Raw genomic sequence first — 24,353 nt, forward strand, 5'->3', positions numbered from 1 at the left:
GTTATATTACCACTTTCTCAAGTAAAAGCCCAAAGCAGAACACCTTAGTTTACAGATTCTTTAAAATCAGTATGGACTCACCAAAGTTTTGCTCTGTATGAAAGGTAAATGAACTGCTTTTTGCATGTATAAATACAAGCTAATGCCATTAAGTTCTGAGATAATTTAAATGTTATAAATTACTTGGACCACTTCTGTAAACAATCAAAGTATATTAAATTACATTTGGGTACCAGAAAAGTTTTAAACTAGGTTTTGGGTTTTTTTTTTTTTAATTATTTTTGTCAAATGGCAGCTTTCCCTCAAATTTTTGAGGAAGGTATATAATAGTGAGGAAATCCCATTAATCCTCAAATGGGCGGCATTTAGTGAAAAATTTTGTAGCCTGAAATAAAAACTTATATTATTTAAGATCTTGTACCAGACTAAAAATGTTACATGCGAACTGCAAAATTTTTTTCATGTCTATTGGAACCTATAATGAATGTTGATGTTGTTAAAATTTGAGTTACTAAATGTCATGTTTTCCTCCAGTCATTTTCCATCACAATATAGTAAATATTTTTCATATCCTAATGTACAGTCATCTTTAAAATAAAACAACAGAAAACAACAAAAATGTTTTATCAAACATTACATTTATTGCCATGTGATGTTTGATAAAACTAGCTGTTAATTAGAATAGAAACACTGCACCTCTTTTTCTAGCTATGTTGGTAATTATGTGTTTGACTTGAAATATTCCTTGAACTTGGCATTTTGGAATTTTCAGAGGATATACTATCATTCTTTTGTCAGAGGAAAAACAAAATGTCAGGTTTTAATTCCATTTCTAGCTTTTCCTTTTCTGCAATGATAGTCAGATATCTGTGCTAATGGTTCTCATTTAGGCATCAGATACTGCCCGGGAAAGTGGTTAACAGTGTAAAGATGCTTAAAATAGTTCTGAACTAACAATCAATCACTAGTCCTCTATCCTGTTTTACTGGGTTTTTTCTTACATGTTCACCCAGGCCATTTTGTAGCCTGAAATAAGAAAGGGCTTATTGTCTTAAATAAGAAAAGGCTTATTTCTATCATTTACTCATCTTTTAATAAAAGTCACATAAATAATCTGATTGATGAACTCATCAATGTTGGAAGCTATCAAACATATGATACTTTTGCTAACCACTAGTTATTAAAAAAAAATTGCATGAACTTAATCTTTCTGATGACAAATTAAGTTACTTCACAGAAAACAGCTGTGGCAGCACAGAAAATAGAACTGTTTGAGAGCTCAGCTGGGACACTCAGGCTGATTTCACAATGAAGTTATTTTAGCGAACACTGAAAATTGTTTTGATCTTGTAAAAGAGTGACATATGGACCTTTCTGTTGGAGACTTAAGGACTCTGCTTTTTTTAGTTTATCAACAAGATTATGTGGCGATTGGAATATGATCCGTAGGTATGGACAAGAGGAAGCAATGTAGTGCAGAGAGGGTTTATAAGGCAAGAGATGAAAATGGAAAAAGATCCTATTATTGGAAGTTGGAGCTAAAACAGTTGGAAATGAGGGGCAAGTTTTTTAGTAAAAAGAATAATTAAACACTGGAACAATTTAGAAACAAGTTTGGTTCTTTCTTACTCTCATCTATTACTCTAATCTGTAAAATAAAAAAAAAATAGTGTTTTGTAAAGATACACTTCAACAATACCATTGCTCTTGAAAGTGATGTGGAATTGGTCAAACTAGCGTGCTAATCTGTGTTCGGCAATGCACCTGGGTGGATGAAACAATGCACTTTTTAGATCATAGAACATGCACATATACTCATTGCTTTCTGTAGATACTTTCTGGAAAGTCAGAAATATTTTCATTTTGAGTGAAGTACAATCTGCTATTTGTTGCTAAAGTGTTTCTAGAATGCTGGATTGATAGCGTAGATATTTTTAAGAACACTTTTTCTCTTTATAAGAAAAAGACTGTACTTTATTAATAGAAAGGAAAATTAGATTTTACCAGTCATGAGAATTCTCCTGTGAGTAGCTGAGTGTTCTTGTGCTTATAATGTGCTATCCCATTGCTTCTCTGTGGGACCCGCTGCTAACTTCTTTTTCATGGGATATATTTGAATATCTCAACCCAAGCTAATTAAAACACCTATTTTCAAAATAAAGATTAAAAAAATGGAAATAGAAAAGATGCAAGGGACTGTCTATATTTGATAGATTTTTTTTTTTTTTTGTCTCTTCTGTTCTTAAGCTTCAGTGAAAAAGATTCCATTATCACCCTGGCTATCCAGCTCTAGTGTTTAACTATTGTATTTAGAGAATGTTTCTTAATTTCTAGCCTAAATTTTGTTTGTTGCAAATTAAACTGATTACTACTTCTGCTATCCTAACTATATATTGACAACCACTGTTTTTTTTGGTTTTTTTTAGCATTGGCATCCTATATATATATATATATATATTTTAAAAAAGCATCATATCTAACCAAACTCTTATTTTATAGACTAGTAAATACAATTATTGTATCCTTTCTTTATGCTAACTTTTATTCTTTATTTATATTTATCTATACTTATGCTATTTATTATTGTTTTTCACCTCTGGACTCACTCTTGTTTGCCCAAAGTATTAAAGCTTGGTTCCTAAAACTGGACAGAAGAGTTTACCTGCGATCTCCTAAACACTTCCTGTATTTTGCGTTTACTTATTTATATTCTGAAATTTGCCTTTTTTTGCAGCACAGTTACCTTGTTGACTTAATAATGAGCAGGAAGAGCCCTGATCTGGTAAGGTAGCTGTGTCAGATCAAGCAGAAATTCTTCATCTCTTTTCACTTCTGTAAGCTGATAAATCCATGCTTGGTTTGTGCTCAGTCTGTGTTCTATTTCAAGGGAAACCACCTCACTGTTTTATTAAATATTTTTACATTTTTAAACACAGTAGAGTGAGTTCACTTGTCCATCTCCCAGAGCTTGACATAGGTTCTGTCTGAATTAATCTCCAAACATTTTTTTGCTATTGATAGGAGGTTTACAACTATTTACACATGCTAAAAATGGTCAGAAATTATATTGATGGAGATGAATATAGGCAGGAAGCATTATAAAGATAAAGAGACAAACAAACAGAAGAAAAATAAGATAGCCCAAAAAAGGATTCTGATGTGCTGTGTAGGGCTTACTTTTCCTTTACACTCCTTTTTTGTAAGTCTTTATTGCTAGTGCAACTTCACCAGCCATATCAAAGTTTAGTCATCAGTGTTAGTAACTGTAAAGAGTGAATAAGGTAAGAGATGGAGTAATGGTATTTTTCAGTTCCCACTCTACCCAGGAGTCCTAGCAGTGGTCTTAGGATAATGTCAGGTGCAAAAAACCATTTTAATGAAAACAGTCTGTGGTGGAGGAGTTATAGCTATTCTTAAGGTTGGAAAAGCTCTTTTGGTTGTATACCTGACAAAAGATGTAAACTTATTGCTAATGTACTGCTCCATCAGTAATGCCTTTGGCATTAAGAATAGTTGCTCCTCTAGCCTCAGGTTTCAACCCATAAATGCGAGTAGTTTTGCTGGCCTCCACTAACAATCAGTCTTTCAACATACGTTTAACATTAAATTGCTCAAGGGTCAATAAAGTACAAATTATTAAGGCAGATAATTAAATCATGCTTTCAGAACCTGTCATTCTAAGCAGTCTAACATTTAAGAAAGAAACAAACATTTTGTTTGAAAACTCATCATTTTAGTTGCTGTTTGACTTGAATTTGGAAAATGTATGCATAGACATTTATACCAAATCATGGGTTGATATGAAAAACTTGACAGAGAGATATTTTGCCAGCACAACTTTAAAACTTACCTAAACTTTACCTTTACACTTTGGTTGAACTTGCATGTTCCAATGATATTAAACACATTTAAGTGATACTAAACATCTGACTGTCAGCAGAGTTTTGTTCTTGTCATTAATCTTTTTGCATGCTAGACGGTTGAACTAATTTTTAAATGTGCTGCCAGTTTTTACCATCAGTTTAATACTCCACTGATCTTTTAAGATGTTTGAAAGCCAAAAGCTGGAATCCAAGTTGCTGGAATTAAGGTTAAAATGCAGAATATGTGAAGAAAAGGCCTTTCTGATTTCAGCTCCACTTTGAGTTCAGGTTATGTAGCAATTCCCTGGAGTGTAGAGGTTCTGAATAGACCAATTCTGAAACAGATAATATTGTGCATACTCCAACACAGTCACGTCACGTACTTAATAATATTCAATACATTTCTCTTCTCTTTCATACTGACTTTTGGAGAATATTAATTTTGTACAGGTTGAATTTTTTGAAATTAGAAGCTGTGAAAATTAAGCTTGCATTTGCTGATTTTTTTTTTTCTCAGGTTCCTTACGTGTCTTCTGTAGGTTTTGCACTATATAGCAAATTATCCAGGCCAAGTTGAAGGATGTATGGAGTGCGTTGTTGGCTCTTTGTTAGAGACTCTCTATATATTTACTTTTCTAACATGCATATGCAGTACCAATGACTCCATCTTGTTTACTGAAGCAGAAGGCATTTTGCAAAGGTTTTATGGGAGACTACTGTTTTATAAATTAAGGAGGAAAACTACTGCATCTACAGATACTTTTTTATTTTAAAATGAATAAAAAATATTTTTTTATGTCATGAGAAACACTTTTATATTGAATAAAGCTGTAAGAACTACCATATTTCTATCACTTAGTATTCTGTTCCCAGTGATGGGCAGCAGAAAAGACTTAGGAAAGGAATATGACAAAGAATAGGTAGAGTGATCCTTCTCTAATAAGCATTTTTACCTTGTAACATCCCACAGTTTTTTCACATCCTGAGCTGGAGGTTTCATGTGAACCATTTTGTTTAACAGCCATTGTTGGACTTGTGGTTAATATCTTATCTAGTTCTTTTGGAAATAATTTATATTTTTGGTCTTCACCATTGCACCATGATGTCAAGTTCTGCATTTAGTACCACAATAGGTGCAGAATTACTTTCCTGGAGAATTTTAGTTCTGTTCTGTCACTCATTAACACTTATATAAATTAAAGTAGTTATCAGGGATGTTATGAAGTGAAAATACAAATTTTCCTGTTAACTATTTGTTTTGTTGATTCTTATCCTCTGCTTTCCCTGTTGTTTTACCTGCCAGTCAACCACTACTGAATGCCCTTTTTCTCATGTTTTCTCTAAGGACAAAAGAGATTTGGTGTGGGATTGGGGCTTTCTCCTCTCACTGGTAGGAAAGGTCCCAAGTGAAACCTGACAACCCAGGTTAGAATGCTTTTACTTACAGATGCTAGTCTTTCCCCAGAATGTGTAAAGTAGGAAAGAAAGTAGTATAGTGTAAAGTAGGAAAGAAAGTAGTAGAAAGTAGTATATAATAAAAAAAAAAGTATAGTATAGTAGTATATATATCTTATATAATATATATATATTATATAAGAAACTGCTTATTTTTTGAGGGGAAAGCCATTTTCTGATAACCCAAACCTCAAATCCTCTACAGTTTAGATAATCATGTTTTAGCTTTCTGTACACGCCTTCTGAATGATTCTGATTTTTCAAATGCAAATTTTAGCTGACTCTATGGGACTGATACAGGCACCCACAGTGTAAGACGATAGGCTTGAAAAAACCCTCATCTTTGTTTTGTGCTTTCTTCTGATTGTTGGAGCATAATCTATAAACTTAAACAGCAACACAATAGTTGTGACTGTCTCCACATTCAATAAAATATAGAGAATCAGATTCCTTTTACGTTCTTCCCCCCCCTTAAGTCGGAGCCAAGGTGGGTCCAGGTAATATCTGCAAGAAAGTAACTGTGCATTTAGGACATTTACAAATGAAAATAATCAGGTTATGTTTTTAGTTATTTTTGTTGCTTTCCTCTCTTGATCAAGTGGCTATTTCATAGGTGCAATATGCTCCCATTACTAAGTAGATTTTTCCTTCAATGTTTTATAACCTGGATTGAGGAGGTCATGATCATCTTATTTTTCTTTAAAGCAAAAGCATACATGAATTAAGACCTTGATAGTTTGAAAGCACTGATGTAATCTGCTTTCAAGGTATCACATGCAATATTGTATATAATCCAGAACTGCACCAAATTTACAGGAGATGCTTGGGGTTATGATGCAGACGGTCTTGTGTCTCAAAGGGGGTGCCTTTGCCCTTTGGTCCTAAAAAGCTCAGCTTTGTAGTTCAGGTTTGGAAGGGACTGCTATGTGGGGTGTAATGAATTGATTCCACCTGTTCGGGGTCAGCTACTAGTGGAAAGCTGGTTTACAGTAAAAACAGCTATGGTAAGGGTAGATTCCCTAATTTACATCTTTAGTTTGAGATGAAGAGGCTTTTTTTTTTTTTCCTGCTGGCATCTGTTCCGTTATAGTCTTTTATAAATATCAAGAAACATTTTCTTGTTGCTATGGTCTTTGTGTAAGTAACGTATAGCAAAAGGGAATGATTTTCTTGTTTTCTTTGTTGAGTAGCTCAGAATGAATGCTCGAAATAACCTGTTTTAGACAATAATTAGCTGAAACAACTTTATCCCATTTTGTCTTTGTCTACACACATCTTGCCACCATGGACTAGTTATTTTCTTTACATCTGCTGTAGTTCAGTGGGATAAACTGGCAAATGCTTTGCCAAATCCAGATTTCCTAATTCTTTTTGCCTTGTATTGTGTATTTTCTCTCTCTTTCTCTAATTCTATGCTCATACCAGTAACTTGGCAGTTACAATTTTTCACGGTCAACCATAGCTTTTGTGTTCAAATGACTTTTACCTTACCATTACTTCTATGCATGATTGTCAAAATTATAATGGCTTCATAAAAACTCCTAAAGAAGAGATTGAAAACATATGAAATGTGATAAAACAGGCAGTGGCCTCTGATAAAAGGAGCACAACTAACCTGGAACATTTATATTTATTCTACAACAGTTTATTCTACACTATAGGGGCAGTCTTGCCCTTTTTGACATTGAAAGGTAACAATCTCATGTTGTTATGAAGTACACTGTTATCCTTGTGATTCTCTGTGGCAATTTCAGCACTGCTGCCACTTCTGGAATGGTTTCCTGTCTTTGCAAAAATCAGCATATTAGTATTGTAGCCAAACTGCTTCCTAAGGAGTTCCAGAAAGTTAGTGTTTGTTTCATGAATGTTCCTCCTCAACTTCAGCCGATGCTTTTCAAAACCGGTTTGCCAACTCATCCTAAATAAAGAAGTTAAAAGCCACCAAACCTTAAAAACCTGTAACCTCTATTTTCTTAGGTTGTGCTAATTGCCAATGACACTGTATGAGCTACATGCAATTGCTGAAGTTGCCGTTTTCAGAAACTTTAATCTGGTTTTCAGTGGTTCTCTATAGTCATGTTTTGAACAAGGTAACCTTGTTCAAAGGTAACAGCCTCTCATTTTCTTTCTGAAGTATTACAATTAAGTACTGAAAAGTTATCACAGAGTCACTAAAAATGGGAAGTAAGACTAAAGAAAACCTCAGAACTATTCCGTACTCTCCATTTTTTCTTCACTCAACATCCAGTTTGTTTCCTGTGCATGAAACACTTATCTTTCAGCTTAAATTACCAGCTTAAATTTCTGCTGGCCACATACCTGGAGAAAGATGTAGCATGCAACTGCCAACTGAGCATCTATCTTACAAAGCAGGTCAAGATGATCCTTTTATCACCCTGCCTTGAACAACTGTCCTGCTTCATTTCATTCACTGACATGCAACACACTTTCTGCTGAACTTTTGATTTCTTCTTGATTGACAGCTGTCTGTCTTTGTTTTCAACACTTTTCAAACTCTGCTTCCAAGGCCTCTTTCCAAGTCCAGCTGCTCAAAAATAGTCGTCTTTTTATCTTTTTCTGTCTTGCTAATGATGACGCAGTAGCAAGTTTTTCCCTGCGGTTCTTTCTGTTTGGATTATCTGTAGCATGCCTCTCATGCATTCCTCATCTCTGCAATTATTCTTTTTTTGCCATCTCTCCATCTCCCAGAATTTTTCAGGTTGTTTGGTTCACTGAAGTAAATGAATGATTCCTTAAATTAAATTGAGTGAAAGATCATATTCAAAGTAGACTTAAAAATAGGTGTGCCTACCTGAGGCACCTGGACATCTGAATTCTATTGACTGCAGTGAGGTCCTAGACAACATTAGGGCAGATTTAAGACATCTGCTTTAATCAGCCCAAGTTTACTTGGCACTGAACTGGTCTGTGAACACTCACACACACAGTGACAGACTTTTGGAGCTGGTGACCTCTAGTAAGGGGCAGTATTGAACAATAAAATGTGACAAGGTCTTAATATGTCATAACTAGGCTTGCAAATATATGTCTATTTGTGCCCTGAGGTTTATCAGCTAATTTACTTGCAAGCTTTCATGGGTATTTTTTTTCATTTTTAATTGCCTAAAAGCTTCAATAAATCTGACTCTACGTTCATTTCTAATATGATATGCCATGCATATAGCAAACAAATAGAAGATATTTTTTCTCCCTGCTATACTTAAAGCTTGGTACTTGCAGGACACGTGAATTAATATACATACTTTAGTGATTATATGAAGAAGCCTCAAATACAGTAATCAGATGTAGCAGAAAATACTAAAATAAAAAAAAATGAATTAAAGGGAAAATGTTTCTGGTTGGGTCTCCTTATTTAGATCATCTAACCACTGTTAATATATCAATCCCCACTCTTTTACCAACTTAATTAAGTCAATGCCAATGCACTGTGTAGACCATATGTGTAAATCTTTAAAGTTGCTGTTCCTCAATTATGTAACGCTACTAATTTTATTAATATATTCTATGGAGAATCTGAAAATCCAAGATAACTGTAACATCAACATTTTGCCATTGCCAGATTGCTGGAGGCCTATGTGTTTAAATAAAGTCCATGAACTTTAATAAGACCAAATATTCCTTTTTCCTCTGCTGCGCTTCTTATTAATCAATAATTCACACATTTGGGCATTGCAAGCAAGCTGGAAACTCTGCTTGTGAAGAAGGGGATTGCACATCACAAATGCAAATGTAATAGTGTAATAGGCAATGGGGACGGCAGAAGGAGACATGGAGAACACTGTCTAGCAAACCATTCCTTTTCTGCAAGGGCAGAATTTGAGTGATGGGATCTCTGTCCTACCTTAGGTTCTGTTCACAAAGTACCGTGTACCACTGGAGTCCACTGGCAGGCAGTTCTTCAGTGATTTAACTCTGTTATTTACAATAGCGTTGAACTCTGTCTTACCCAGCAAATAAATGCGATGCTTTACCTGCTTAAAATTGTGTATTAGTGCTTGCTAGATCAGGGCCAGGACAGTCAGCATAGAGATCTAATACATGCTGTCACCACTTACAACAAATGTATCTTATCTTTTTAAGGGTTTGTTTGGCATTTTGTTTTTTGGTTGTTGTTGGTTTTTTTGTTTGTTTGTTTTCAAATTTCTTAATTGGTTCGTGGTTCTCCTGCAGTTCCACCACAGGGAAGTTTGTGTTGTCAGGTTTGGAGGGATGAGTATTAGGCTGACAAGTCACCCTGCAGGCCTCTTGATACTTCCTTATTCTCCATTTGTCATGAGTTAGATGTTTTGAAGATAATTTCAAACACAGAAGCATATTTAATTTCCCTTCAGGAGCAGTGAATTTATTTAAAATAAAGCTCTAATTCTCTTCATCAAAACCTGCACAATCCCTTTCCTGTTTCCATAGCTAACTGGGCTAGCTGCAGGATTTTCCCAATTTTAAGGTAAGTTGTTTTCATTGTAACTGTGTGATTTTGGCATAACTGTAAAGGCCTCGGTACTCAATATTGAAAAGCCAACCTGATTTCTTGAGTATTGGGTGTATTTTAAAATTATTTCTTCGCATTGATATTACTACCAAAGTGAAGTATTTTTAGATGAAAGAAAAAGAGCTTAGGATACATTATCATTAAGTGTAGCTTCCTACCTGAGGATTAAGTGGCACTGGAACAGTTTTATTTTGCCATAATTAAGGGTGAAAAAGTTAATTATTCCTGTTTTAATATATCTCCATATTGACTAATAGAGGCTTTCCTTTAGTGTTCACTTTAGTACGGAAATTTTAAGCTGAAATTTAAAATAAAAGAAAAAGCTGTGGGCAAAGGGCAAAAAAGATTATATTTTTATAGGAGGAGGTTGGACTGTAACAACAGCTTGCTGGAACTGTAGCCCAAGCACCAGGTTAGCTAGGGCAAGAACAGAAAACCAGAACAAGAACAGGAAGTGGAAAGAGAAGAACTATTTAAGATAACTTATCATTTCAGGTGCTCTCTCTCTGGTTGGTTTGGCTTCCTAAAGTAGCCGCTCATTGTTTAGTATTCTGGATCTTCTTTAGACCACTTTGTACTGCAGGGGCACAGATGTGTATTTCTGAGCAAGTCAGGTTGTCCGTAGTTCCTCTTCTGATCCCCTTGTTGCTACGTATGGGCTGTAATGTACGGTTGTCCTATATTCCAGCAGCACTCTCCTGTCCTTTCTGCCCCTTTCACCTCTTGGAGCCAGAGGGGTGTTGGCACTGCTTTGGCTCTGTCGTTCTCAGCCTCTGTGCCTGCCTTCCTCTGGGCGGGAGGAGGGGTGCAGGCTCGGCTGCTTCATTCTCTGAGCATTATTCACAGAAGCTAAAGGGAGGAAAGGTCCTTCCTTTCCCCATGTCTCCATAAGGATTTCTTTGCTCATGTTTCCAAGATAACAGCATACCTAAAAGTTGTTTGTTTGTTTGTTTGTTTTAAATGTGTTGTTTCTCTCTCCTTAGGGACATACAGGACACTCGCTCTAGCTACTTCCTTGATTTTCTAATGCCTTATCTATCCGTTCTTATGTGTTTCCTGCTGTTTCTTTCATTTTCAGAGACACAATTTCACCCTTCAGTGTCATCTCTGATCGTTTGCGGTATCGATCCTCAGGATAAACCTTTGGGGAGGTGGCTGCTTTGTCTGTCCTTTGCTTAAGCCATGCCAGGTGCTTTCGCTGTGGGAATTTCTGTTGTTACAGTGGTAAGGTCCTGCAGGAAGCAAAGTTTTTACAATTTTCCTTCGTGGAGTTCTGGTGACGTTAGCAGGTGTATCTCCGTTTGCAGTGATATTATTTGGGCAGTTTGTTTCTTCCTCCCTTCCTGAAGGATATTACCTGCTCATAATACTTTTCTCCAGTAAATCAAAGCAATATATTTCCAACTACTTATTTCCTTGCGAGGGAGAGAGAACAGCTTACAAACACCACTATTTTTTCATTGTAGAATTGGACAACAAGAGCCGGGAACACTCTATGAGAAAAAATAGGCCCTTAAAATTCCCCTCTGTCCCGGGAGGTTTATGTGGTTTCTATAAATACTTAATTTCTTTGCGTTTCTTCAGATGTCTGGCAGTTAAAAGGCAGGGAAGAACCCAGATTAGTGTGAGAGGTTCTCATTAGTTATTCCATGGAAGGATATTTATAGTCTTTCTTACAAACTTTAGTTGGACTCCATGCATAACAGGAGCGGAAAGTTTGGAAGTTTTTAAGTAGTTCCTCAGTGAAGTTTCAAAGATACTACTGCTGCCTTTAAGCAAATAAATGCTTTGCAGTTTTTGAAAAAACAGCTGTTTGTATCTCTTCACTGTTGTCGTATGATGCTGTTTGAAAATTGTAAAAGATGTCACTCACCCAGGGACTGTTTTCAGATATTGCTAGTGAATTTTATGGGACTGACTCTTACATGTCTGAGTCAGGAATAATTCTGTGAAAGTCTGTGAATTAATAACAGTTTAAAATTGTGTATGTGTTAAATCCGTAGAAGTAAATTAAAGGTGCTATTTAATTATCCACCTGAAACCAGTATGTAAAAGACGCATCTCAAACTGGTTTATAACTCTCATAGGGTATATTTTAAATATATAATGTGCATAAAAGGTATCCTAGAGAAAGAAAATTGATTAGGAAATTCTGAAGTGTTAGGATTATTTCAAAGCAGTGAGCCTCTTTTTTATTTTTCTGTGAGATCCTGAGTACTTAATGATATTATCCATTTCTGCCAATTGCATCAGATGGGAACCTCTCATCATCTCACATCTTTGTAAAATTGAACACAGATAAAGCTGTCTAGTTAAAGCCACACTGAGGTGTGCATCTCCTACCCTTAGGCTCCTTCCAGTCAGCATCCGAGGATGCTCGTCCTCACTGTTCTGTCGTGGACCCAAAGCCCCTTTTCCTGGCTGGCAGTGACACCAGTAGCTGGCAAAGCTCAGACATATTTACTCCTACTTGGCACACCCCTCTTGCCTGGCTTCTTGCACAGCTCTTACTCTGATTGAAACAAACATGATCACTGAGATAAGTCTGTGGTATATTTGATTATTCGGCTGCTGCTTCAGAAATGAAGATTGTTACTGACTCACCAAACAAGACAGGTGCTATTTGCAGAGTACAGGAGCTCCTGTGCAAACCCAAGTCTGTGTCTGAGCAAGCAGCAAGGAAATCCTCTCCTTTGCCCTCTCCAAAACCCAGCTTTGGCTGTACAACTAGGTTCTTAGGTTTGCACTTGAAAGGCAGAGCTGGCAATCTGCTGCACAGCTGGCATACTGTTTAGTCCTCAATCCTTTTGCTGTTTGCATGCACTTAATTGTTTTTTGCTGGCAGACACACACAGTTCAGCATCAGATTTTGACACACGCATGCTGCTGTCCCGAAGGTTTCGCTGAGCGGGCTGTCGTGCAGCTGCTGCATTTTCCACCAGTTAAATTGACAGTTACCTACTGTGTGGAGTTGCTAGGAGAAGGTGAATAGTCATCATTACAGCATATTCCTTCAATAACAACCTGTAGAGCTCTCTGATTTCTCTTCTGCAGGGATTTATACGTGTCTTCACTACCGACTTAGCATTTGTACAGTCACATTTTTATTGAGAGGCTGGTAGATATTTATTCATTAAGAATCAATTCAGGATCAACTAAGGAGAGGAAAGCTCTGGCATTTGAACATGCACTCTTTTTGTAGGGTGATGTGGCTGATACTGGCTTCTACCATCTGCTTTCCTATTGCAGCCTGTTTCTCCAACCTGCAGAGCAGAAACCAGCCTTTCTTTCCTTCTGGATTGTTAAAGCCATTCACATTTATCCTGCATGGCAATGAATTATAGTCCATTTTAAGGAATCTTTTGTGCTTCTGTGCATATTCCTACAGCAGAAGAAGTGCATGAGAAAGGAGCTTGAGCAGTCAGTAGTATAGTAGCTGGCTCACCCGTATGGATTAGACTCGTGAGGTCAGAGGAGCTGTGTGTACTTGCTCTGTGCTTCGGGGAGGGGGGGGAAGAGTGGATTTGTCTATCAAAGTTAATAGCGATTCAGGCAGGATTGTCCCTCAGCTGTTGTAATTCTGATGTGTTTTGATATGACAGCAGCTACTGTCTAACATGCGTGGATCTTCTGACATTTGTAGTGGACTAAAGAATGCTTTTACTTGCTGCTGAGCCTGACTGTAACTGTATCGCTGTAGGACAGTAACGATGGGGGCTCGAGCAACGGAAACAACTCGGGAACTGGAAAGCACCTCTATAAAGTATCAAATAGGAGGACACGCAGAGAAAATGTGGCAACGGCTCAAAGGAATGTGAGTAGCTTCTCTCCTTGGCTTTTGTTCTGTTCCCTGGGAAAGATCGTTTTCATCTGTTTGTTAAAATGACTAATTAGCAAATGGGAGAGTTATCTCTAAGCTGTGAATAGTATTTGCTCTCATAATACAGTACATCGTTGTCATAGATGATGGTACTTAGGCTGTCAGACTCTGTATAAGGTTCAGTCACCTCATTTAAAAGATATATAACTAGAGAGAGTTATTCTCTAAATTGAAATGCAGGTAAGTCCTTTCAGGTTAACACTTCCGTAGCTCTGATATGATTTTGTAAATATTATCTTCAGAATCAGCATTGCTGGAGCTGTTTCATCATTCCTGTCAGTATATATAGGTAAGTATATTATTGCAGTTCCATAGGAGGTATCAATACTTTGCCTTTTGAGAGTGCAGATAAAGAAGTCTATATTAAAAGGTGCTTAGCTGTTAGGAGGATGCTATGTCTCTGCTTTTTTGTCCATTATTTTGGTGCTCAATAATGCTAAAAACTGATTGAAGGACTATTTGAAGGGGCTACTATGCGCCTGCTGCGTCTAATTTACTCTTCTCAAATGCAGTTTTCAGTGTAGACTTTTGGTGCAAATGATCAGTAAATAAACATCTGCAACCTGTCAGAGAGAAAATCCATCAAACTAGTGTGTTCTAAAACCCTTAAACTTCAACGCCTCCTTTTAAGTATTTGTCTGGTTTTTGCTCTGAAAGCTGATGTCAGCATGCTACAAATAAATACATGTTACATTTTTTGCTTTGGAAGCAAGGAAATGGCACTATTATTTTTTCTGGAAACATTTGAAATACTAGGTTTCTAAAGGTATTCCACAAATGCTATATAGTGCCTCAGCTTTTGAAGGAAAACGGGTTACTTACAGTGCTAAGACTATTAGATGCATTGGCTATGGCACTGCCTGTTTCCCCTCTACATTGGGTAGAGATTCAAGCTGGCTGTGGGAAAAGGAGTTTCTACCATCTGCTTTCTTTCAAGAGAAAGTTGGTTTGCTTCATTGGAAAGTCACTTTTCAGTTGTGGCCAGGGATTTATCAGAACTTCTCTGTGATATGCTTTTGAATCTTTGCTCTGAATCCTATCATCACTCTGTTTAAGATTATGTACTTTGGGAACCATTTTGCCCCTAGAAACCCCAAAGCAAATATTTTGATCATTTCCTGATGCCACACATCTTGCCTCTGAGTTTCTACTACTAGAGACCTCCATCAGTTTGTGCAGACTTCTATTTGTGTAGGGTTTAAGCTGCTGCTTTTGTTCTTTCCGTAAGTTCTCTGTTACTGCTAGGCTCTTGGGATGAAACATTTCCTTTCAGCTGCCTCTGGAATCATTCCATTAGACAAACTAGTGTAAATAACTAAACATTAGTGACACTCAGTACAACAGGTCCAGTAAATAAGGTTAATGCTTCTTTAGGAGTAGTTAAAACAATAGTTGGAGTTTGTGGTCTATCAAAATCAAATGGAGCTTAAGCATTTGAAAACCATGCATCTTTCGCAGGTTGGTGCCAACCTCATGACTGTTGTGACTGCAGGACAAGATAGCACTAAAATGCTTGTATTTAAAAGAAACAGGTTATATTATTAGATATGTGCTCAGCTGACTGTTTTTCAGACTTCCAGATGACTTAATTTTAATTATTTGCTAGTCAATTGGAAATCACTGACTAGTCAATATTATGAATATTGTATGGGGAAATTTCAAAGACTTGAATTTTTCAGAGCAGATCTCTGTGCTCAGTTTGTAGTATATGTATCAGTCTTTAAGGAAAAGGATTCATTCTACTGATGCACGGATATCAAAGTAGAAGTATGTTTGTATGTGGTAGGGGAGAGGGACCAATAAGTGGGACTGCCACAGATAATCTGACTTGGGAAGAATTCTTTTATAAATTGTCAGTCAGGAGAATTGTTTCATCTTAGAGAGGGGAACTGTTAATGAAACTAGTATGTGTGAAGCAAATTACTGAGTTTTTAAAGGAGTGTACGGTAGTATATCTACGTTGAAGTCAAGACATGGTTATGAAGCTGAGTCTATTCTTGCTCATAAAGTTCACAGGCCTACAGAGTTTTCACCAATCTATACATGTGATTTCGACACGGTTTTACTGTATTTTGCCAGTCGAAAGTGCTGATTATCTTCTTGCAAGCAGGTCATTATTTCTGAAAGAACATTGGATTTCATTTAGGTAACTATCTGGGTAGTGTTTAAAAGCTACATAATAGGTTCTTACTTAAAATAAGCTTTTATTTTCTTTTAGCATTTCAGCTTTTCACATAATAGCCATTTAATTATGGATTTGGCTGCAGAATTCCATATACATTTAACCTCATATGTCTTAGGGTGTTTTTGCTGTTGGTTTGTTGGTTTGGGTTTTTTTTATTTTTGTAAATGCAGGCTATTCTATAAGATAGTTAAGCTGAATACGCTTAAGGATAAATGAAAATCCTTATTTGAATGCCCAATGAGAAAAGCTGGGTATTGTAGAAGCTTGAATGAAAGGGCATTTCTATGGGTTTTCTACTCTCTAGGCTTGCATAGACGTTCCTAACCTAATGCTCTCCTTAAGTGCTGCGATAAAAGCTTGGATGTTTTGAACAAAACTAAAACCATACCTAACTTTCACCAGGTCCATGTGGCCCTACAGCCAAGCTCTGCCTTCTGCATGGCAAGTCAAAATCCAACTCTATTTTTCTTTATATTGCAATTGCAACAGTGCGACAAAGAAGGAGATTCTCTGGCAGAGAAGAGATTAATTTGAAATTAATAACTTCATCAGCATTGGTGCTGAGTTTATTGATGTCTGAGTCTATAAAACATAAGCTCACTGAAACAGGACTTACTTGTGAAAATGAGTCATTTACATTTCTGCCTTGAGCTTCTGATCTTTGAATTAAGACATTCTCAGTATGCGGACTGCGAGCTTCTAATGTTTTGTACTTCAGGGAGAAAGCAAAAACAAATAACAAGTGACAACTAACTAACTTGTATAATAGTGGGGCTTTTATAATGCTTTGTTATGCAGAAGAGTAAAAGCAAAAGTCATTCAAGCCACTGCTGGAATTCCAGCTGCCTGACTGAAGGGGGGTGTTGTACACCTTCTGCTTCAGAAGGCATCTCATCACAGCCTGTCCAGGGGACTCCTTCTCAGACCATTCAATGCCACTGATTACACTTTTTCTCCCTTAGCCTTTCATTCTCTATCAGATGGAATCTTACTTTAGGCAGTAACTAAGTCTCCAGCTTAAATGTATTCTGGTGTCAATAGGACCAGAAGATTTGCTACCTAGGAGAGTTTCTCTTCAGATGCTGATAGAGCATGGCAGTGAGCTCTGAAAGAGAAGCAGCTTCTTTAAAGCGTTTTGATTCAGAACCCAGATAACCAGATTTAAAGCAGAGCTCTGTATGCTTACTGCCCTTACAGTGTTTGGTATTCTCCTTAATCTGCAGATAGACTTGACTTAACTCTGTGTTCTTCATTATTCTGTGAAATGGTGCGCTGTCTGTTTATGGTATACGTTGGCTGTCTGCCACTTCACTCAATGTCACCCACAGAACAGTCAGACCCGCCCCACCTTATCTTATTTTACAAGTAGGCATCTTCTTTGCAAGTAGCTTCTTGTATTGCCACCACTGTTGAACCTAGTATTAGGAATGAGTTCCATTTCTGAGCTTTGAATTAGTTAGTGAGAAAATAACTTGCTTTTCATAGATATACATATTTGCTAGAATTGTCTCTAAGAAGCCAGAAAATCTCTGAATGGAAAAACTTAAAATCCAAGGTCCTAAGAGTTGGGGGATTGGAGTTCACATGCAGTTAGAATAGGCTACTTTACGTAATTGTTACTGATTTAAAAAAAGAATATGTGTCATTGCCATCACTGTCCTAAAACTAAGTTGTGCTAACTTGGATGGCAAAAGGGATCTGAGGAAAAGCATAAGCTCGTTTCCTTACCTTGTTCCCTTTCTTTTCCTCTACATCCAAGATAATAAAGCCCAATTTCTACAGCATTTCTGCAGAAAGGAGAGTCTAAACTCTTTTAGACACTAAAAGAGACTGACTCATAGACCCAGTTTGTTGATCCTTCAGTGCTGCAGAGACAAATGCCTATCATTGCATGCGTACACATTTTGTAGAGGCAAAAAGGGGCCCTAGTCACTGATTTGAGGAAACTTGGCTTGATGTTAAGGAAAGTAGAGCAATGGCTTCCTCCACACCTGCTGAATTATCAGAAGAAAGAATGCTTTAAAAGGCATCATATAGAATCCAGATTAGCAGCCTGTTAGGTCTAAAAGGGACCAGAATGGGTAACTTTATTTAGGGAACCTCACCCAGTCATTCCTTCACCAGACCCGTGGGTACTGGTGGAAGAGCTATAGAACAGTTTCCAGAACTGTATATGACAAAGAGGTCTTTCCTTTGTTTTTCTAAGTTCCTTGTTCACAATTTAGTTTATACTGTATTTGGCATTTGTGTTTGCTTTTTGTCCTTTTTTGTATGCTCAGTTTGCCTAAACTATGAAAGTTCAGTAAAGGTTAACTGAAGAGATTATCACTATCAAAACTTAACATTTTGTGATACAAAGGTTTATAAATTTGTGAGTACTAAATAGGAGAGGAGAAGAGCTAGAATTACAGGTGGATAACTATGGTAAAAAATGGCGAGACAGAGATTGTAATTTACTCCTAACTACATTAGGAATAAATCGATATACAGTTAAAGTAGTTTTTACTTGTAATATTGCCTATTTTTACTTTTTCCTAATGTGAAAACTTTTCTTTAAAGGAAAATCTTAAGCTCTTGAAAAAATTCAAATGACAGCTATTTCTAAAGGGAATTTAAGTAAAATTAAAGCTGTTATTTGTCAAATATGATTTCAGAAATGCTCTGAACAGAAAATTGAAGAAATTATATAATGATTTACCTGTTGATTGATATGTATCCCATTAGTGCTATAATTACAGTAAGAATTGTTTCATTATAAATGGTGAACAGTTTCTTTTGATTTTGAAACCAATGTCTGTTTCTGCGCCTGAGTAGTCAAGGTAAACAATTTATAATGATAACTTTGTAACCTAAAAATATGTATCTAATTAAATTTATAATATGAGAAATGTTAGAATTTTCAATAACTATAGATATTTTAGCCATACTCAGCTACTTAGCATTAGCAATTTAGAGAATGCTTTTACCTAGTCACATTAGAATAATGATATTATTTTGCTGTTACAAAGGTATTTCCATTATTATCATGTACAGGAGGCACAGAATTAATTTTCTGGTTCATACTAATTTTTCACTGCAATTTCTGGCACATATCAGTGCTTTTGATGGATTAGAGTAAATGCTAATCCTCCAGTTTACTGTGGGTAGGTGAATTGCTGTGCTTATAGAAAGCTCTACTAGAAATGATTGCAAATTGAAGGAGTGGTGCACAAGCCATAATTTGCCTATGATATCACTAAGAACAGCAGCCGTGTGTCTTCACAGGTCTCACAGTCCCTAAATAATAAATATAATATCAAAATCGCCTACTTGTAGACCTTTAAATGTACATGTACATACACTCCTCACATACGCTTCCAATTAAAATTAAGTATTTTATCTAAGAACACTGCAAAGGAAATTAAAGATAACATTTCATGAAACTGACTGCTAAACTGCAATTAAATGAAGTCTCAAATTTCTATACTCTGTATTTTTGTTTAGCTTAGACTTCTGACTCTACTTATGCTACATCAAACATTTCTAAGATTTCCTAAAAGATGCTTTCTGTGACTATTTAACTTATAAATGTTCCATTCAGATCTCTTCCTGGAAAGAGCTTGCATATAATCCACTACACAAATAATTACTTTCCTCCTATTTTGAACTCCTGCCAGCTGCTTGTGCAGGGGCCCTTGTTTGCCCTGTGGACTGACCAATTATTATAAATGTTTCTTTCAAACCCCTCATTCTCCAGTGTAGCTGGTACACATTGAAGCCTGCCACAAAATGGTTAGCAGTTTCTCAGAGCTATTGGTCAAAAACTCAGAGTTCATACTGCCCTCCCACATGTAACTCCTGGTTTCTGCTCCATCTCCACAACAGAATGAAGTCAAAATATCTGGATAGGCAAAAAAAAGCCTTTTGTCTTGCTAATTATATAGAGTTGGAAAAATGCAAATGCCTAAATACCGAAATTACATAGTTACCAGTGGAAGTTATAATAAAAATAGGCATTGACTTCATACATCTGAAAGAGAAACATAACCTCAGGTTTATCAAAATTGTGCCTGACAGAAGTTTTCCTGTAAGGTGTCAAAATAATCATTTAGGAGTGAACTAAGCATTTAGCACTGTTCCATTTTGTTTGCGTTTGCCATCCGATCTGGTTTACTCCTGATATCATCTCTGGAGGAGGGCTAGAGCAAAATAGTTGCAATTATTTCTGCTGCCGTTTACTGAAGTCTTTAGAAAACTAAGACTGCAAAAAAAGTTTAAGATCATCTGTATGGTAGCAAGTCCTCCTGTGCTACTGTACTGTCATATCTCACATGCGGGTTTTCTTTTTGTCAACAAACAAACAAAACATCCAAAGTGCCCCAAAAGGAAGCAAAATCAATCAACCAACCAACCAAGGACCAAATGGGCTAAGCTTGACCCACAAACTGCAGAGTGATGAAGTACTTTACTTGTTCTGTGGTGACAGCAGATGTTTGGGAGGTTTTCTCTTTTTCCTTTACTGCCTTCCCATACAATTTCATGAAGTACTTGAGGTCACCAATGCAATTTATGGAATTTTTAAAATAAGACCTCATAGAGAGGAGCTATAGTGGCAGTCAGAACTTAATATAAAGTCAATCCTTTAATTTTAACAAGGAGATAGAGAAAACTGAGCAGTTGTGACTAAAATAACAGAGAAAATTGCACTGTGCTGTGGTTAAGGGAAGCTGAACAGAAATTGAGTACATCAGTTATAAAATTACAGCTGACAATGAAGTGACTCAGTTTTCATGGTCCATAAAGCTTTACAATTAGTCAGGCAGTGTTGCAGACTGAGCAAGCCAGCCTTCTCCCAAACCTTTCTTTTCTTTTAGAAAACTGCTTAGACTTACTCGTAAAGAACTACTAAAGGCATTCAATATCTGTTAAAGGCTGCAGCTGGCTGCAGAGTAGTCTGTGTCTCAGACCATAGACACACATTCTCTGTATACATATATGCAAGGAATAGTGGTCTTAAAGGATTATGTGACTTAATCCTGAAAGTTTGGGCGATTCTGACTGTTTGCCAGCATATGCAATTTCATAAGTGTAAGTCAAATACTGTTAACATGACTTGTTGCTTTTATTCCTGTGGATTCTGCTAGCTTTGATTTCCAAACTGGTCTTCTGTGAGCTGAGGGAGTTTGTCAGCTACACGGTCCCTTAAAGATGACCTTTTTCAGCAGCCGTCATGGATTAAGTTGTCTCCCATGATTCATTCTTGCCTCCCAACTCTCATTGCTGCCTCCATGCTATCTTTTTTAGCTGTTCTAGTATGACTGGTTTTGATGCCATGCAGGGAATTCTTCTGTGTTAAAAATAACTTGTAATAACTTTTTTTTACCCCTATTATAAATTTAAACTTGCATCGGTTCCTAAGTTGGATTTTTTCTGTGTTTCCATGCTTAGTTGCATCCCTACAATGGAGGAAGTTGTCTGAGTTTGGGAATATCTGAAGTTAAAGTGAAAGGAGGTGGTCCTGCTTGAGCAGCTCTCCAACAAAACAATCATAGTCTTAAATTGCTCGTGTTTTAAGTCCCTGATTCTGTGATACCGTAAATCCTACTCTAGGGTACCTAGTATTAGATCAAAACATGACAGAAAGTGTTGATCCAATATGAATTTGTCCTGAGGGTTCAATTTTGTTCCAGTATTTTTGAAAGGTTACCTTTGAACTAGCAGAGTTTATGAAGATCAAGTACTGCTCACATCACTCCAGCTTTATGATGCATCAGATAACATCTGTGCTCCTGTAGTCAACAGAAAGCTGGCCTGAAAGAAGGCCAGTATAAACATCTGTGTTGTGTACTTTGGCTAATTCAAGACAATTGTAATCACATATTTGCACCTCAAGTGAATCAGAACTGTAATCTAAACCCCCCTAAGCCTATTGTTTGCCTTTGCTGTATAAAGCTCTTTGCCACCAATGGCAATATTTCAGGTGTCTGCAAATCAAAAAAAGGTGAAAACTGCTGTATTAAAATTTTGATTCTTCTTGACCTGAATGCCCTGAGAATGAGTACTCATTAGTTGCCATTGTGCTGTTTATGGTCTGTACAATGAAGCTGGACAGTCATGAGGTTTAATATGGGCTCTTTAGAATGAGTAAGAGAAGCAATGCTCATCTGAGTCAGTGTCATAAAATGATGAAAAAAAAGTGTTCCTAAGTGCCTTCTCTGGCAATTCAGGCAAATACATCTGATTTTAGACCTTCCAGAGAAGCCAGTATACCTTGAAGTGTCATCTGCTGGAGAACAGAAAAATGAGAGACATACATTAAAGCTTTACTTTTCCCAGAACCAGTAGTTCTACAAATATCCCTCCAAATTTAAAAAAAAAAAAAAAAAGGAAGGTAAGGAATGTGCTTTTTCTCAAGTCTTCCTCACTGATCTCATGGCTGCTGCATGATGGCATAACTAAATGTTTGTAATCATAGTCATTCGGCATTTTTGCCTGGTTTTGTTGCTCTTTATTTCATGAGTTGTTCAGCTTTAGAGACTGTTGAATTACAGCAGTGCAACCTTCCAAGCATAATGCAGATATTATTTGATGCAGTGTTATTTAACAGGGAGAGATCTAAAGGAAGATGTTTGTCTACGCAAGTGCTTACGCTCCATTATCTATTGTTTGACATTGGCTGCAGTTTGTCTGACCCAACCCTTCTGCAGACTCTCGGCGCCCCCAGGAAAACAAGTAGCCTCCATAAATATTATGCAGACATTTAATTGTTGTGAATTTCTCTGATAAATAGTGTTTGGAGGCAGTTACATTTGAATGGTTCACTGTTAGTGTAATTTATGCCAGAAAGACACTAAGGAACAGACTACTGTGTAGTATTTACTTCTTTCTTTTGTTCATCTACAATACAGAACTGTTTTTCTGCCTGTAAACACTGAAATGAAATACTATTGGTTTTTTTCTGCTGTGTTGTCTGCAGAATTTATTGAAGAATCAACATCTAACATCAAGCTTACCTGCAATTATGTTTTGTATTTTTATTTACTGTTTGTTTTGAATAGTTTATTTCTTTTTTTTTTTTGTAATACCTCTGACACCACTTAGTCATATTCAGTAGCTTTCTCTTCCCTTTTTGTTAAAGGCTTGAAGAAGGTTTGAAATTTTTTCCTCCAAACTGAAGATTTTTATTAATATCACTGTATTTCCTAACCCTAAATACTTTCAGTTAAGATAACTGAGACACCTGTTTGGCAGAGATGCCAAACATGCCAGGCTCAGCTGGAGCTGCAAATGATTATCCCTTTTGACAGTCCCTTTTTATCATCAGTGTGTTATTCTCTGATGCACAGGCAAACGCACTGCAAAAAGCATTACATCATTGGCATTGATTTCCATTAGGGTAGGCTGGAATGCAGAATTTTTGCTCTGAAGAAAATTAAATACATTAAAAAAACCTTGAAAAAGGCCACCAAAATTAAATCCTGAGAAGAATGAGTATTCTGAAATGTCTTTTAAAAAATTTGATTCAACATCTCTTTCTGACTTTTTCTACTTCCAAGACCATAAACTGAGGTGGCAGTAAACTGGTTATTTGAAAACCAGTGGTTCTAGTCCCTGTGCTGCCAGAAATGATCTGGGAGCACAGCTCTGAGCAACCCAGTGGAATAATTACCTATAGTCAGGAAATCTCAGAGATAGATATAATTTTATGAGCAAAGTAAGATGTGCACAAAATCTGAAATTTTCCATTGGAGAAAAAGTTCAATTAGAAAACTACTGACCAACTCTGATTTAATTCTTTTCAACTTCACTAGAAAGACCTTGGATTTTATGGGTAATTGGAAATTAGATGTTTCTCTTTCAGAAGGTTGTCTCTGATCATGTATTAATTCTTTGGTAATTTGGAATATATGTTTCAATGGCTACTAAGACACCTTCACCAGCTGTAATGTCAGTTAAAGTTTACAAAACAGGTTTACGGGATAATCCAATAACAGTCAATGGCAGTAAGATGGAGATATAATAGCCTTTTCCCTGCCATATACTGCTGTGACAAGGAAACCCTATTTCAGTGTTATATCTCTCTTGAACAGACATTATTGGTCTTAATTCTAAATAATTGGAACAAAAATGAGACTTCAAATTAATTTCCCTGGGAGTATTTTGTACTTACATTTCTTTAAGTGTGTTTTACAGACAAATGCATCGGGGTTTGTTGTTTTTTTTTCTTCTTTTTTCTGTAAAGCTTAGCTTGGTTACAAGCCCAAGTTAATAATGAGAAGAAATTTATGTCTCAGTCTCTCTATGTAGTGCATGTATTTGATGCTTTTAACAGTGGCACATTGTAATATTGTGCTGGAAAGTGTTGAGCCCTTCCTTCCTATTCCCACCATGAAGACTCCTCAAAACTGTTTAACTGTTTTGATTTATTGCGTGAAATAGTACACTTACCTCTGGAAGGAAAACTGCAATCATTAGCTGATA

The 24,353-nt window shown here is 36.6% G+C and overlaps 1 protein-coding gene across 6 annotated transcripts in view; it reads left to right on the forward strand.

Moving 5' to 3' along the window:
* PDE1A (phosphodiesterase 1A) overlaps window positions 1-24,353 on the forward strand; it is a 236,041-nt gene that overhangs the window by 56,910 nt on the left and 154,778 nt on the right. For all 6 annotated transcript variants that reach the window (XM_075512640.1, XM_075512641.1, XM_075512639.1 and 3 more), the window contains one exon: window positions 13,529-13,642. In XM_075512640.1, coding sequence (XP_075368755.1) covers window positions 13,539-13,642 — 104 coding nt within the window. In that variant the 5' untranslated portion in view covers window positions 13,529-13,538. The remainder of the gene's footprint in view (window positions 1-13,528; window positions 13,643-24,353) is intronic.

The sequence above is a fragment of the Mycteria americana genome, chromosome 9, assembly GCF_035582795.1.
Source record: "Mycteria americana isolate JAX WOST 10 ecotype Jacksonville Zoo and Gardens chromosome 9, USCA_MyAme_1.0, whole genome shotgun sequence".
In the NCBI taxonomy this organism is placed as follows: Eukaryota; Metazoa; Chordata; class Aves; order Ciconiiformes; family Ciconiidae; genus Mycteria; species Mycteria americana.